Source organism: Octopus sinensis, unplaced genomic scaffold (genome assembly GCF_006345805.1).
Source record: "Octopus sinensis unplaced genomic scaffold, ASM634580v1 Contig10380, whole genome shotgun sequence".
Classification (NCBI taxonomy): Eukaryota; Metazoa; Mollusca; class Cephalopoda; order Octopoda; family Octopodidae; genus Octopus; species Octopus sinensis.
Window position 1 is genome coordinate 1 of NW_021832123.1, and position 16,276 is coordinate 16,276.

Consider the following 16,276-nt stretch of genomic DNA (forward strand, 5'->3'; position numbering starts at 1 on the left):
TACCCCTTCTAAGCTTGCGTTTTAAAATTTTCAACAAGAGTTGCATAATTATTAGGATCCATACTCAGTTCTCCACGTGTGTGATATCAATCGAGCTCGTTTTTTCAGGGAAACAGTTCTAAACCTTTGTCGACAATATTCACTTTTTAAAGCTCGTTTAAAACCTTCTTACCCCTTCTAAGCTTGCGTTTTAAAATTTTCAACAAGAGTTGCATAATTATTAGGATCCATACTCAGTTCTCCAAGTGTGCCATATAAATCGAGCTCGTTTTTTCAGGGATCAGTTCTAAACCTTTTTCGACAATATTCACTTTTTAAAGCTCGTCTAAAACCTTCTTACCCTTCTTAAGCATGCGTTTTAACATTTTCAACAAGAGTTGCATAATTATAAGGATCTATACTCAGTTCTCCACGTGTGTCATATAAATCGAGCTCGTTTTTTCAGGGATCAGTTCTAAACCTTTTTCGACAAAATTTACTTTTTAAAGCTCGTCTAAAACCTTCTTACCCTCTTTAAGCATGCGTTTTAAAATTTTCAACAAGATTTGCGTAATTATAAAGATCTATACTCAGTTCTCCACGTGTGTCATATAAATCGAGCTCGTTTTTTCAGGGATCAGTTCTAAACCTTTTTCGACAATATTCACTTTTTAAAGCTCGTCTAAAACCTTCTTACCCCTTCTAAGCATGCGTTTTAAAATTTTCAACAAGATTTGCGTAATTATAAAGATCTATACTCAGTTCTCCACGTGTGTCATATAAATCGAGCTCGTTTTTTCAGGGATCAGTTCTAAACCTTTTTCGACAATATTCACTTTTTAAAGCTCGTCTAAAACCTTCTTACCCTTCTTAAGCATGCGTTTTAAAATTTTCAACAAGAGTTGCATAATTATAAGGATCCATACTCAGTTCTCCACGTGTGTGATATCAATCGAGCTCGTTTTTTCAGGGGATCAGTTCTAAACCTTTTTCGACAAAATTTACTTTTTAAAGCTCGTCTAAAACCTTCTTACCCCTTCTAAGCTTGCGTTTTAAAATTTTCCCTAACCCCTAACCCTAACCGCTAACCCTAACCGCTAACTCTTACCCCTAACCCTAACCCCTAATCCCTAACCCCTAATCCCTAACCGCTAACCCTAACCTATAACCCTAACCTATGACCCTAACCCTAACCTAACCCTAACCCTACCCCAACCTAACCCTAACCCCTAATCCCTAACCCCTAATCCCTAACCGCTAACCCTAACCTATAACCCCTACTATGACCCTAACCCTAACCCTAACCCTACCTTACCCTAACCCTAACCCCTAATCCCTAACCCCTAATCCCTAACCGCTAACCCTAACCTATGACCCTAACCCTAACCCCTAACCCTAACCTATAACCCTAACATAAAGAAAATTTATTTAAATTTAGAAAGAAAAAATATTAGTTCCATATTTTTACGGTCTTATCGTAGGAGGATGTTAGAAGGAAACTAGTTGTGTTACTTATGAGTAGTTTAATGTCCGTGATAATACTACGGTGTCCCGATAGGTCTCTATCTCGGTTTCTTGATCGTGCAGTAGTTTCGTCGACTATATTTTTCTCATATATTTCTGAAAATTCTGGATAGTTCTTTTCGGAATATGAAATGTTGGAATATGACGAGTCAACCCAGCCCATTGATAGAACTTTGCTCTGAGAAATATTGGATAGATTCCAATTGCGGATTCTCATGTCTGAGCCAACAGTGAGCAGCATGGACTGCTGTCTGTGCTCGTAGTTTACCATGCGAGATATGAAATTCTTTTTCCACGAACACCTGACATTGTCAATGTCCCCAATCGTAGTTATTCCCGTCGATACATGCGAGTATGGGACATTCCACAACATTATTGAGTTGTCACTATTATAGGAAGCTATCACTCCATGTTTATCCAGAGGGTTTACTATAACTGAACGAACTGCTCGACGCACATGGTCTGCAGGTGTTAAAATGGAAAATGGAGATCTGAATCGAATATCCCAACACACACAGTTTCCGTGACCTGTTCCAACCACCAGCCACGACTTGGAATAGTCCACGTCAAAGCAGCTGCATCTGCCGTACTTCAGAGGAATAAAGTCGAGCGAAATCGGTTTGGGGACTCGGAGATCAATCATTGAGAGAGCCCCGTGACTAGTCAGTGCTATTACATAACCATTGGCACAAGAATCCCCACACACCGAAATCCCGACAGCCTTGCCCGAATCGGGGACTACGCTGGTTGTGACGTTGGTCTTTGTACTTTTCTCCACGTCATAAATGTGAAGCATCCCTGACTGACTGAGGACAACAAAGTTCCGGTCGTGTTGGAAGTGCTCCACAAAGAGAGGCTCCTTCACACGAGGGTGGGCACAAACATCAGCAATGGGCGTGTAAGATCCTCCCAGAATATCAGCAATTGACCAAATGCAATATTTCGAGTCCGAGGATGCAGACACAAAGTAGTTCCCGTTGTAATCTGCACTCAGACAGTGAACTGGAGCATCGTGGTAGAGAAGAGTGGTCAATTGAGTCCCCTGAAAGGTACCTTCCGATGCCCGAAAGCAGGTGGATGTACAACTCCTCCTCAACTCATTAAACATGTTTTCTTCCCGTTTATTGCAGAGGAATTGGTGGAGATGTGCCGAATAATCATTTGGGAAGTACTTTCCTTGACTACCACTCGTCTCCACCCGATTGCTCGACAATTGCACCAATTGGTCTGCCAGACTAATCGTCTTGTACAAATCCGTTTCAGAATCAGAAATGGGGCTTCGGTGGAGGACGTCCAGGAAATATGTTTTTAGTTTCAAAATTAATGAAACGTCGGAAAATGTCATTTGTTGAAATGTTCTCTTGAGAGTAGAGGACAAATCGTGAAATGCATCAATCGAATTCCAATCTTCATTTGCTCCACCAACTCTGGTTTCCAAAACAGAAAACAACACTCCCGGGTCGTTCGAAGACTTGGTAACACAATCAATCAAATCCCGTGCAATGGGAGGGGCAATTGCACGTGCAAATGTGACTGCATCCTCAATCAGATAAAACCGTTGGGCGACAATTCCGTCGAGATGAGGAAGGATGACACACTGACTGAAGGCAAACCCAACACGTCTGGAGAGTGTGTGGACAAAGTGGATGGCTGATGTGCGGATCATTGTGTTGGGGTGTATCAAGAAGGGGATGATTCTCTTGAGCAATGACAGTAGCAGGCCAGTGTCGAGCATATCTTTATCCAATATCGCTTCAATGCAATCAATTGTTTCGTGGATAACAAATTCCTCACAATCGGACAACCCTGCCTCGAAAAGTGGCAATAACATGCAAGATGTGTCATACAGCTGATTGAATATTCCTGGGAGGACTCGGAAAAACTCAGCCCTCACCTCCCAGCAGTCCTTTGTGTGTGCCAGATTGATAATATGCGGCATTATTGTCACACAAAAACGCTCCTCTCCAAAGAAATCAAAAATCTTGGCCATCGAACTTCTGAGGAGCTCCACGATAACGTCATAACTTTCGGTTATTTGGTGACTGTCGGTTTCTGATATTTTCTTGTAGATGGACGAGTCACGAGTGGTTAGCAGAGCTATCACCATGTCTCCAAAATACTCAGAGGACATTTCAAACTGTGAATCAACTGTCGCGAAATCAGTTTTGCTTAATTGCCGCGAAATCATTTCGAATAAATCACCAATTCTTGCTGCCAAAGCCAGGCGGATCAAAGGCTTGTCGGTGTGGCACAAATTGTGGTAAGTGGGGATGATATAATCCAGCAATATGTCCTGCGACAGGCAGCTCGGCAGGGCAATCAAATAGTCCGTCACGAGGTTGATGGCTTCCGACGAGACATTCGAGTCCGCGTCCTCAAAAAACATAAAAATGTGCGGAATTGTCCGTTCAAAAAACACGGAGGCGTTCAAACGAGGCTCAAACAATTTGAAGAGATCAAAGGCGGTGTATTTGGCCTCAGTGGACGCGAGGTGTGGGAGGAAGGCCGTATACAAGGACAATAGTATCACATACGAGTTTCCACTCCACTCGGCAGCCCCCCCTCCCAGATGGCTCGTGATGTCCGCCCATCGTCTGTGCATGTCCGTGATTATATAATCGGCCGTGGCGTTGACAGTGGAATTTATTTGTTCCATGAGTTGCATGAGATAGGCGTAGTGTGGCTCGGGGAAGTATTTGTTTATGTAATATTCCGGCGTGTGTCGGTGAGTTGGGTTCTCCGCAATCATCGAACTGACCATTTCCCGGACATGAGGATCCCCAATCTCGTTGATGGTGGCCTGTGCGGCCTGATTGTCAGGTTTGCCAATGGCAGTGTTGCCCGACAGAACATAGAGCGGCTTCCCGTCCAAGCACAGTTCGAGGACAACACATCCAAGGGAGAACACGTCCATGCACCACTCCCCCTCGTCACTCAGGTCGATGAATTGAATGTCCTGTGACTTGTAGAACCGTTCGGTGGCAGTGTAACACACTCTTCGGTGGGACGTGTCGAACAGGAATGTGTACTCAGTCGGGTTCGACTCGGACAGGTAGACGGGCTTGTAACTCGCAAAGTCGGTGACGAACACAAAGTTCCAGCTCGTGAGCATTATGTTGTCGGGTTTGAGGTCGCCGTGGTAGACCTACGACTTAGTCACCCACATACTCGATTCCGTTTGCACAGGTTGAGGGCGCACAGGAGTTGAAATATTATCCACTTTTTCTCGACCCACAAAAGCGGGGGGTTTAAATGCATTCTGTCGAGGAGAGTAGTCTGGAGGTATGGCCTCATCAAACACGCCACTTTGTCTTTGATCACCGCCTTCGAATGTTTTTATTTACTCAACTTTGTAAGGCAGACAGTTTACGGACGCACACAGCGCTCGTTCAATGAAACTTGTCTTGTCTTTTATCTTTTTAATCGAATTTAACATTTCGGGGGTGAAGGACGTGAATTTGACCACATAGGGCTGTCCTTCGAACATTACTTTTCCCGTCTTGAAAAATAGTGTTCTTCCAAGTGTTTTCGTGAGACTAAAGTTGAAGGTTTGGCAGTATTCCTCCAGACTTTCCGACTTTTGATCAGCCGGGACTATTAGTTTGTTTCCCATTGGATTGTACACAAAAATATGACTCAATAAATTCAAATATATTTAAGAGCAATTACAAAAATGTACCTAAATTCCATAATTAATTAAACAAAAAAGCTATAAAGAGGATTGAGCGTATTCGAGGAGGGCAGGAGTGGCAACGGGAATGAGCGAAGTGACAATCAACTGTCTGTCAATGGAGAGTGCCACACTTTGGAAATACTTTGTGCTCATTTTATGCAAGTACGACAAGAACCCAGCCTCCACCAAATGCTCGAACACCTTCGACTGACCAACCAGGCGTACCTTGAAGAGCACTTCTCGTCCACACCTCGGAAAGGAGGGTCTGTGGCGACACACACTATCGAATTCTACAATGACAAAACAGCAAACCCTTATAAATCATATCAAATGTAATATTCTCACTGTACTTGCCCGACAGATTACACACCACCAGCAGCAGAATTATTTCCACTGTCGGGAGACCTCAAATAAGAGCAAATATAAGACCAGTCAGGTCTATGATCTTGTAGTCCGCCGAAATGATATCCCAGGCGGAGATAACATCCTCCACTCGCAGGTAGTCGTCGTCCCTAGCATGGGCGCACACCAAACACTAAACAACTAATTCAAATATTGAACCAATAATTTATTTATTTGTTCAAGAGATTTAGAATAATTAAATTGCATTTTCAATATATTCAATATTTGACAGTCAGTAAATAACGACTTAAATTAGTTTTTTACTTACCTTTATATAGGAATTCCATTTTTTCGACGTTATCGATAGGTTTTGTGGAATCTATATAAATTTAATTAATAAGCTGTTATACCACTGATTTAGCAGACAGCAGAGACACAGTGAAATCAACGAATTCGTGGAATGAAAAAGTATTAATCAGCTGGAGAACCCTCCCCGAAAATCGAGACCTCACTCGTTTCTCCAATAATTCGACAATATCCTAATAACTGTGGCACTGGCTAGATTACAAGTCGCCGGGTAGTACCAATAACCAAGGTGGGCACCTCCCCGACGTGAGTGGCCGAAAAGAGGGAGTAGAGCATATTCTGGCGCTGTCGATTGGCCAGCAAGTCAATCCCCTCAATCAGAAACACAATCATTTTGTCTGGAAGAATAAACACGTCCACAACCTTGTCGAGCAAAGTTGACTACTGTTTGCATGTTGCTCATAAAATTGGTCTTGAATAGGAAAGGACAGTACTTGGTTGCACTCCTCGCCGAATATTGCCGACAACTGGTGGGCTGCGTCTGCAAAGGCGGCCTTGTCGTCGTTGTATAAATTGCCTTGCATCAGTGCGGAATACATTACAGTGCAGTCGTACTACATTCACTTGATTGTCTGTGCATAGAATATCGCTTTCCAGTCGATTTAGTAACTGCTGTGCAAAGTGGTGGAATACTGTTGTTTTGCCGCTGCCTTCCGACCCGACGATTATTATTGAGTCACTGACGTTGCAGTCGATTAGATTCTTCAAACTATTTTTTAATGAACTTGATTTATATTTTAAGTATACTTGTATGTCGAATCCTGCCACTTTATTGATGTACCACGAGACATTTTATACAATTGTTTGTTTCTAAATTGATTTTTAAATTTAATGTGTTTAATTGGAGTTAATATCTTACTAGTATTTGTAAATTGCCTTATCTTTTGTGGATATATAGTAAAACCTCTTTTTACGCCATCTTTGATAAGAAATTATGGCTGTAATTCTTTGTTAAAGTGAGGAGAACAAAAATCCTCAACAAATTGAGTTAAAAAAGCTACGAATATATTATCTCTTACCAAAAGAATTGGAGATGATACACCTTGCAAGTATCAAGGTTGTTTGAACCGTTCTTACATGTAATTTCCTTGTGACAATCTCCTCTAATCCCCATCTCACTTGCTAAAATATATCTAGTCAGTCAACACAAGTGGAAAAACTCATTTAATCATTGCCACTAAGCCAGTCCTTCCCGATTCGTTTTGAGTTCGCATCCCTAAAATTTTGAAAGTCAACCTGGCACCCCCATTTTTAAATCTAGCAGAAAATTTTATTACAAAAATCATTTAAAAAATTATTTAGGTTCCTTGAGATTTTTCTTGCCTTTTAGTCTTAATTCTTCGAAACGCGGTTTTTTGTTTGCTAGTGCAATTCTGAGATCTTTTTCAGTGCTAAGAGAGTTTCTGTTCTTATTTTTTATATATAGTAGAGATGAAAATCCAGATTCACATAGCCAAGTTGTTGCAAATAGTATCAGAACTTCCAGTGCTTTCTTTTGAAGTTTCGGGAATCCTGCTTGCAAACCGCATCAAAAAACCTTCAAAGAGTTTGAGTCGTACAACATTTTCAGTGATGTAGATCCTTGCAATTCAATCAAATTGTCTTAACTTCGTTTTTATCATGCATCTTTTACATTTTGAAAACAAATGGATTAACAATTCAGGTATCAGAATCTTCGATATTTTCGAGTAGAAAATATCCATCAAATGAATTTTTTAAACATTCAAGATGATTGTTGATTTCTTTTTTAATAGTTTTATCAAAAGTCAAGTCGGAATCAATAGCAACTTTATCCAACCTTGAAAAATAGGCAAAATTATTGTCTTGAATACGGCGAGTCCATAACAAAAGTTTATTCCTGAAGGCATTTTGATTGTCAGAAACATTAATAATGCTTATCCCTTTCCCTTGAATTGAAAGATTCAACTCGTAAAGGTGATTGAAAATGTCATCCAAATATGCTTGGATTGAAATTTTGATCGAAGAATTCTTTATGTCCGAAACAACTTGATTAAGAATATCATCACTGATACAAATAATTCTATCGCGGATAGAATTATTTGACAAAGGAATCTGCTGCAATTTTCGTGAGGCGTCTGGACCCAGAATTGTTTTCACAATTTCCAATGCATATGGTTTAATAAGAATCTCGCCAATTATTATTATTATTATTGAACCAGAAAACCACCGTCATAGCCAAAAGAAAGAAGAATTCAGGTGATCCCAGCCTCCCTCAGCAGTTCGCGCAGCCTCTCCCGATGTTCCGCCGTTGTCCCGACGCATTTTCGGTACGGACGGCTTCTTCGATTTTGCCACTTCATATGCTACTTGGAATGATGATAAAAGTAACTTAAATTTTCTTGCTATATATTTTATTTGTAAATCATTATAATATATGTAAAAGTAATCATGATTTTTAAAATCGTTCCAGGTACCCCCTAAAAAATTTCAAGTACCGCAGGAAGCACTGCACTAAAGAAAACTTGTGGAAATAACGCCTCATCAACCAGAACAGTTTGAATTGCGAACGACTACAACCGCTGTACATGCAGGTTGCAAATTTTTTAATTCTATCCACGCTTCTCTCTTGTGGCTGTCAAGCGCGATTTCACGAACAGTTAATTCACACTACGTTTTCATTCTCCTGAAAAGCAGACTACATACGGTGCTTGCACTACTAGCTCAGACCTGATCCTTGGGCGTAAATGCAATCAGCTTCGTTCAGGAGATCGGGTCTCGCATGTCCGCTCTCACAGGCGACTCCCGCGAATCAAGATGGTTTTTTGAGCGGATATTCCTCACGATAGTACGCTCTAATTCTTTCTCGATCGCGTTAGCTTCCCGCCCGTTTAATTAATCAACATTAATTTTGACGAATACTAGATGATGAATTGGAAAAATAATCTAATAAAATAAACTAAGATCGCTGCGAGCAGGATTCAAACCTGCGCGGGTTACCCCAACGGATTTCGAATCCGTCGCCTTAACCACTCGGCCATCGCAGCGTTTCTTATGTTCTTGTTTAAAAAAGGAGGAATGAATACCTTTAAATGGTTATTATTGCCAAATTAGAATGAGTAGATTGTTAGTTTCATTAATCAAAATTATTTGCAAATAATTTCTTCTGGTAGGAAGAATAAACTTCCAAATGACCCATCTTCGAATTCATATCGCTTAAAAAAATATGTTTTTCTTTACCATTTCTAGTTCTGTTTCAAACCGTCGATAAATTATTTTAAACTTCTTGGGTTCAAAATTAGGGTCGATTGTAGTTAGAGATGTAATGAGTTCGCCTTCACTCAGTTCTGACGTTCCCTTATTTTTTAAATTAAACATATAATTTAATATTAAAATTGATTTACCGTAAACTTAACCATCGAAATCTCTTCCTCATGCTGACTGTTGATATCCACGACCACACGTTTGGTAAAAAGGACAGTAAAGTGGTCGATTGAATATTTCCCATCAAAATGTTGTATTTTGAGTGTCTGGGGCTGAGAGGTTATCATTTCCTCAATAATGGGGATAAATTCTGTTGATGACATTTACATACTCATTTTTTGGAATATCAAAGAATAATTTTCATTTCTGTGGGATATCCAATGACCGACAATGTTCATGATTAATACGTTTATTCAGGATTGTATTTATTCTAATAAACTCAATCAATACTCGACAAATAACCTTAATTATACAAAATTGTGTTACTCCTGTATTCTGTTCTCACACGAATAGCCTGGAATGTCAAACCTATCTCTAAAATGACATCCCAAATTAAGAATTGGCACAACATATTTTTTAATCAGTCTCCTAAACTGCTGACCCAAATAGTCTTGATTTCCCGACATTAATCATTCAGAGACATCGCGAAACAGCACTAATAATCTCCTCGAACCAGTCAAACTCTATCCCTGGTTGGCAAACGGACACAATCTCTTAGCCTGTGATTCTACTGAGATTAAATATGTCAGACTCATACGGCAAAACTAATATGGTTTCCATCCTCTCTCATGAAAGCGTAATGGGGGAAAATTTTTCTTAAATGCATTGACATGTTAAGACAGCACTCGATTCTATCTGATTTCCTTTCCTACACAAACATGTTGGGCTCAACCATGAGAGGTGGGAAACGCCCTGATGGGATGACCATGTTGAACTGTAGAATTTGCCTGTATAGGACACGATCTGCAAAAACACCAACGCGTCTACTTTCCTAAACCTCTCGATGGCGACTCCAAGACACGTCTTCTTGCGCTTTTTGCAAAATTTCTTTGACCTTTGTCAGCTGGTGATTAAAAAAACTTTCTTTGTCATTCTCTGGCAATTGTAAGCCAATTTATTTTCAGAGTAGTTAATGGAATTTAACATGTCATTGTCGTGGACTGTATTTTCAAATTATTACTAATAGTCCATTTTGTCTACTGTTCTCATTCAGACATCTCATTATTGTTCAAGTCGGATTGGAATTTAAAGATGCCACAAAAATATAAAATGCTGCCAGGAAAACAAAAAGGATGGACTAATTCATGCCAATTGACTAATTAAGTTATTAATGCATTATCCCCGAGTGAATAAATTACTTCCTCTATCATTCACATATTTGGTTTGGCAGTAAGCAAATTCGATCCACTGTCTTCTTTTCAAACAGATATCCCTCTTACGGAAAAGAAAACAAAACTTGATCAAGAAAAAAATATTTAGGTATTGATTGACTATTTATCAATATAATAAAATTATTTATTAAAATAAAATTGTATTGGTTTAATAAATTGTGTAAAAACCAATAAATTAGTTTGTGGGAAATGGAGTCAACTAATCAGGCCATTCTGACAACTGGTACGAGAATTCTATCAGAAATCCTCGAATCCCGACACAAGGCAGTCTCCAAAGGGTGCCCAAACTATTCATTTCTCTAGATTAAAGCCAGATATGATACACGGCAAAATCCACGGTAATTTACTTTAGAAAACATTTTAGACTTTTTTGAAATTACGTACAAAATCAGCAATCCGAAGGATAGTCGACAGAACGTGCGAGTTAGTGCTCCCCCCGACCCCCTCAGATCGAAATGCAGTTCCCCCTGATGAACAAACTGGACAAAATAATCCAAGGCCCCCTCAAAGACTTTTACGGGGACTGCATTTCCTTCCCTTCCGGTTGGTGTGGTCAAAGCAGTGCAGGCAGCACGGCCGTGCTGGACTACAATTTGACTGAGGACGGGCTCGACAAGCTCAAGAAGGCGGAACATCTCAAACGCACGTGCATTCGTGGACTTGTCTCGAACTACATCGAGGGGGCCTCGAAAGGAGAGAAGCGAGACAATCTGACACTGAGTGTGGGGAGGAGTGACAAACTGTTGTGGGTGTGACTGACTGTAGTTACCTGCAAACCACGGGGAGTATGTTTTGTGCCATCTTTGCCATTGCCAACGATGACCCCGCCTACTTCCTCTTCCTCAGACAGTTCGCCCAGGAGTTCAAAAACCTGCAAAAATACAACAACACGGCCCCCGCTGTGAGTTACTCAGAACGAGACCCCCCGAAGGAACTCGACGTGTTCAATGTGGGGGCTCAGCCGAATATTTTCTACATCACTCTGAGTGACTGCCCACTCAATAGTGTAGTGGTGGACGAACGACACTTCACGGAGAAGGGACGGCAGGTGGTGGCCGACATGGTGACAATCATGCCCATGCAGATATATTACACTGTGTCCAACTATAATGTACTCCTCTTGAGGGATGGTAGATGTTCTTCATCTCCCGCCTTCGAGACCAGAGTGTCATGTTGATGAAGAGGATCAACAGATGCAAGTATGCCAGGCCCGCTGAGAAGAAGACTGCTGGGTGCCTGTTGCCCATTTATCGTAGGGGTAAGACTATTCCGGCATAGTCCTCCGAAACACTATTTGACTAATATGGATATTCCTTAAATTAAAAGGATTGAACATTCTTGTAGTTAATAGTCCAATTTTCAAAGAGACACACAATTAATAAACAAACTGTGTCAAACTATTTCTACGATTCACCGGGAATTCCACAGGGTGACTTGCTGTCCCCTGTTTTGTTAATCGTCTACCTAGAGGCAGCACTAAGAGATTTTAGGCTTTTTGTGGACAATAGCAAAAACAAGGAGATAATACATGCCAATGATTTCGACTTGGTTTTTGACGACGCTGAAACCCTTCGGCATATTATTGAAAGACTGCCAAATATATTTTCTAAATGTTTTCTAATCATAACAAAACTGAATACACGAAAATTGATCAAGCTTGATGAATCGTGGAGAATTAAAAAAGTCGGATCACTGCTTGGCTACTCTGAAGATGTCGCCCAGATAGAGATACTATCAATCGCTGCGTATTATAAACTTTTAAACATTTGACGTCCAAGAAAACTAAATATATATAGGTTAGCAGGGTGATCCGCTGGGTCCTGTGCTTTTTGTTATGAGCGTCAACAGTATCACCCAATCGTCAATAATATTTTTCGCCGTCCGAATTACACCCAAATCTATTCTCGCTGCTTCTATGAGTCCTTTTGTTCTTGAAGGCTCACTGTCTTGAAAAATCTCAAAGATATCGAGCCTCATGTGGTTTTTTTTCTTTTTCTGAAACTACCTTTTCGCCCCCCAAGATCTTCTACACGTTGGCCTTGCATGAGATTTTATTCAGACATTATTCTCAGAAACCTTTCCGAACGAAAATTGTATGAAGATTATTCAGTTGCTTGTGGTCGGTGGGAAGCCCAGTTTGGTTCGAGGCTGCCCAGTTCTCCATCTATTCAGCGGCAGTGTGACGAGATGCCAGGCGACTTTCGAAGTTCTGGTCTCTGTCTCCGATCAACACCGACTCGCTGGCTTACGTGCAGGTCGCTGTCGAAGCTGCAATGTTTGGTTAAAGGCTCTCCCTTCCATCGGGAATGTGATGGAAATGATTGCTTAAGAATTGCAATCTCCCTCCGTGTCAGACTGCAGATCTGTCAGGCCCACAAATGCCGCTGTTGACGTGTACAGTTTTTACCCTCTGGCTTCGGACTGCCGCTCGTGCCTCTCGCCACAGTGAACTTAATCATTCAGAGAGCTCTCTCTTCTGCAGGTGTCCCGTCAATCCTCGAGCAAGTTGGACTGGAGAGAGGAGACGGCAAACGCCCAGATGACCACCTTCCCTTATAAGCAGGGAAATTCCTTATTTGAGACTCCACCTGCTCAGACACGCTCTTGCGCGGAAATCTGTCCGCTGTCAATCCTCGGCACGCTTCGAGACTGGCCGTGTCTCCTAGGCCATTAACTAATTAAAATCTCTCGCTTTGCTTTCAATATTGATCAATATAAGTCTTACTTTTACGGGTAGCGAACGAGATCAATTAATCACAATATTATATCTTGGATAAATATGGATTTGCACAAATATCGTGTCTCAGTAGGACATTACGGCCTAATCTTCATCAAATTTGCATTTCAGCCTTCCTCTCATTTTTCCTTCGTCGAGAACATGCTTTTATATACACTCTGTTGATTCCTCGTTTTCAGTGGATTCACTTATTTCAGCCACTGAGATCTTGCAAAGAAAAGGAAGGACTCACCAATGACTCACCCGCCCCTGCAGAAAATGTGCGGGAACAAAAGAAGAACGTTAGGGAAAATGATGACAGTCCTTAGAGAAGCTGGGATCACCTGATTAGTTATTTTGGGTTTTTAGTGGTCTTGTTTGAATAATAATATAAATCAAGTTGGACGGGTATTAAGAAATTATCAAACCGTGAGATATGAAATACGTGAATATGAATTAAAATCGATTATGTAAAAAATATAAATTAATAATAAATTGCGCTCGTAAGTAGATATGTGTTCTATGTGCGCTGGATGGGAGTCTGTAAGAACATTAGTAGAATGGCTTAAAGGTTGAATTAATAATCAAATATAAGCAGGCGGTCTCAAAGCAATTCAATTCCTACAACAGGAATTACAAAACGAAGACGAGAAGAAAAACGAGATTATGCTTCTGACCGAAAACGCGAGGTAAACCCACCAAGCACACGCAATAGGGCCGAACTGGCAATCCAGCAGTCTGAGATCGAACAATTACGTCAGGAAAACGAAAGACTAGTAAGCAATGAGGCAACTTAGACTAAGCAAATGGATAGTCCCACGAAAAGACCACCAACCTTCGAATCCTATAAAAACGAATCGGTCGCCACCCCACCGAAGCGACAGAAAGTCTCATTTGTACGCAATCTGGCCAATTAACCAAACAGAAAATCCCCGTGGACGAATCGGTGGTGTCTTCTCCGGCCAAGACCAAAATGTGGAAGAAAAGTCCATTGCGAGGACTGTCGAATGTGCTGAGAAGGAAGCCCTCCTTGTTTGTGAGCACAATCTCAGTATTCCTCATTTGTATGTGCAGATGGACTCGGTCAACATGCAACTGTCGGGGCCCCCCTTCGTCCCCCCTGCCATTGTACTCTTTCTCTTTACTTCAGACTGCCTGCTTCGATCAACTCGAACGGAGGGGGAGGGGGAATAAACGACTCCACTTGAATTCAGGGTTGTCCCCCCTATTCATTCCAGATTGACCCGGCAAGTAATGAAACTGCAGAATAAAGTAGTGTCGGTGGGGAACATGAATGAGTTGGTTGGTGAGTGAGTGGTCTATGCCTAGTTGGAGTCCCGCAGTTTGGACGTCATTTCCTCGTGTCTCAAACTACTTCTCAAGTGCGTGTCCGAACCATTGGTGTGCCACTTCCACTACCGAGCCTTCATGGACCTGACGAGTGGTGACTGAGTGAGAGTGTGTAGGGTACAAGAAGGGGGGACAGGCAGGCAAGATAAGTGCGTTGATGAGGGAGATTCCCCCCAAGAATAGAGACACCATCGCAGCCCTCATCATTCATCTCAAAAAGTGTGGTTGGTTGTGTCATGTCGAGGGTGTCGACTATCAGTGGAGTGAGTGGGGATGACTTGTGTGACGAGTTTGCCCCCATTGTGTTGGCTGAGTCCTCCGAAAACATTCCTCGCAGGAGATTTGATGAAAAAATGGTTTTACTGTCCTCATGATGTTGCAGGTTATGAGGATACTGTATTCCCAGCCCACTTCCTTGTGGACGGCAGTATTGAATACTGGGGGGAATTCCATCAGTAAATGTGTGGCTAACCTTGTAGAAGTGGAGGAAGAAGTGTTTTAATTATTAAATTTGTTGTATTTGAGGAGGATGGCATTGACTATTAGTTTCTCGATAGGCTCGTCGTGTGTCTCCACTGATTCCCCCTCCATTGACCTGTCGAACAGAACGACGCTGAATGCCCTACTCCCCAACAAATTAGCCACGACGAGTGACTGCTGGTTGTCCTCGAATGACTTGCCCACCTTCTCTCTAAGCTTGCTCGAGTCAGTCTCCAATTTGAAGGTCACAACAAAGGCCTGAGGACTCCACAATGAGGTGACCAGATGAAGTGTTTTGGGCACTCTTTTCAAATGAAGCACCAACTCGTCCGTGTGGGACTCCATTTTATGTTCAGGCATTCTTTCCAGTGGTAGATAAAAGTCGGAGACAGCCGCAGCCAAGTACAGGAGTGCTCGCGACCCCAGCACAGCCACAGCCTTCGAACAAATCCTGAGGTACCTCAAATATTCCCAGACTGTGACGAACTCGACCTTCAGGAGATTGTCGTGTTTGCGTGGTTGAAGGGAGTCTTTGCGGTGAAGGAAGATGACGGCCATGTCATTTGCCATGAAGTGGTCGGCCGAGGACGAGCCCCGTCGGCCAGTGCTGAAGTTGTCGATGAATCGGACGGGGTGTCGTTCGAGGGGCACGCGGGTGCCACCAGATGTGACCACCACTACTCCCCTCTTCTCTTTGTGGTTGTTTATGAACTCTTCTATTTCTCCTCCATCTACTCTCTCTTCTCCTACATCTTGTGACAGAAATTGCATTAATTCCTCTTCCATTACAAGTTAGTTCGTGTTTAAATTTTTATTATTTAATTAACTTATGATCTAAACAAATAATTAATTCACATGTTGGATCTCGTGTGTCAGTCCTCATTTGATGATAAATTAAGACTCTTCTTGTTAAAAAAATTCAACATTGACAGTTTATTTATCTCCAACATAAATGTGGTTGGGTGGTCATATAATAATACTCCAGGATAATAAATTCTTTATTATTGTGAACCAACTAATAAAATCTAGTATAAAGTCTGACAAGTATTTTTGTTTTATTATTATAACAGATACATCGGCCTCACTTTGATCATTCACTACTCAGAAAAGTCCCCGGAAAAAGATTTTACTGCGAACTTGAATTCTTTGTGGAGTGTAATATCGGGGATAGTCATGGTTGTCCCACAATCACCCATTCAAGGCCAACGAGGACTTTGACAGTGTCTGTGCGGC

General features: G+C 41.5%; 2 protein-coding genes and 1 non-coding gene across 3 annotated transcripts; all 3 read right to left on the reverse strand.

Annotated features, from left to right (window-relative positions):
* Positions 1-1,429: 1,429 nt before the first annotated feature.
* LOC115228356 (phosphoinositide 3-kinase regulatory subunit 4-like) lies at positions 1,430-4,615 on the reverse strand. Its single transcript, XM_029798955.1, has one exon. It carries the CDS (start codon positions 4,613-4,615, stop codon positions 1,430-1,432), a length of 3,186 nt encoding a protein of 1,061 aa, XP_029654815.1.
* Positions 4,616-8,808: 4,193 nt separating this feature from the next.
* On the reverse strand, positions 8,809-8,889 carry Trnas-cga. The gene has a single exon. It is a non-coding gene; the product is annotated as a tRNA-Ser (tRNA).
* A 6,172-nt stretch (positions 8,890-15,061) lies between these two features.
* LOC115228358 (phosphopantothenate--cysteine ligase-like) lies at positions 15,062-15,829 on the reverse strand. The gene has a single exon (XM_029798958.1). It carries the CDS (start codon positions 15,827-15,829, stop codon positions 15,062-15,064), a length of 768 nt encoding a protein of 255 aa, XP_029654818.1.
* Between the last annotated feature and the right edge of the window lie 447 nt (positions 15,830-16,276).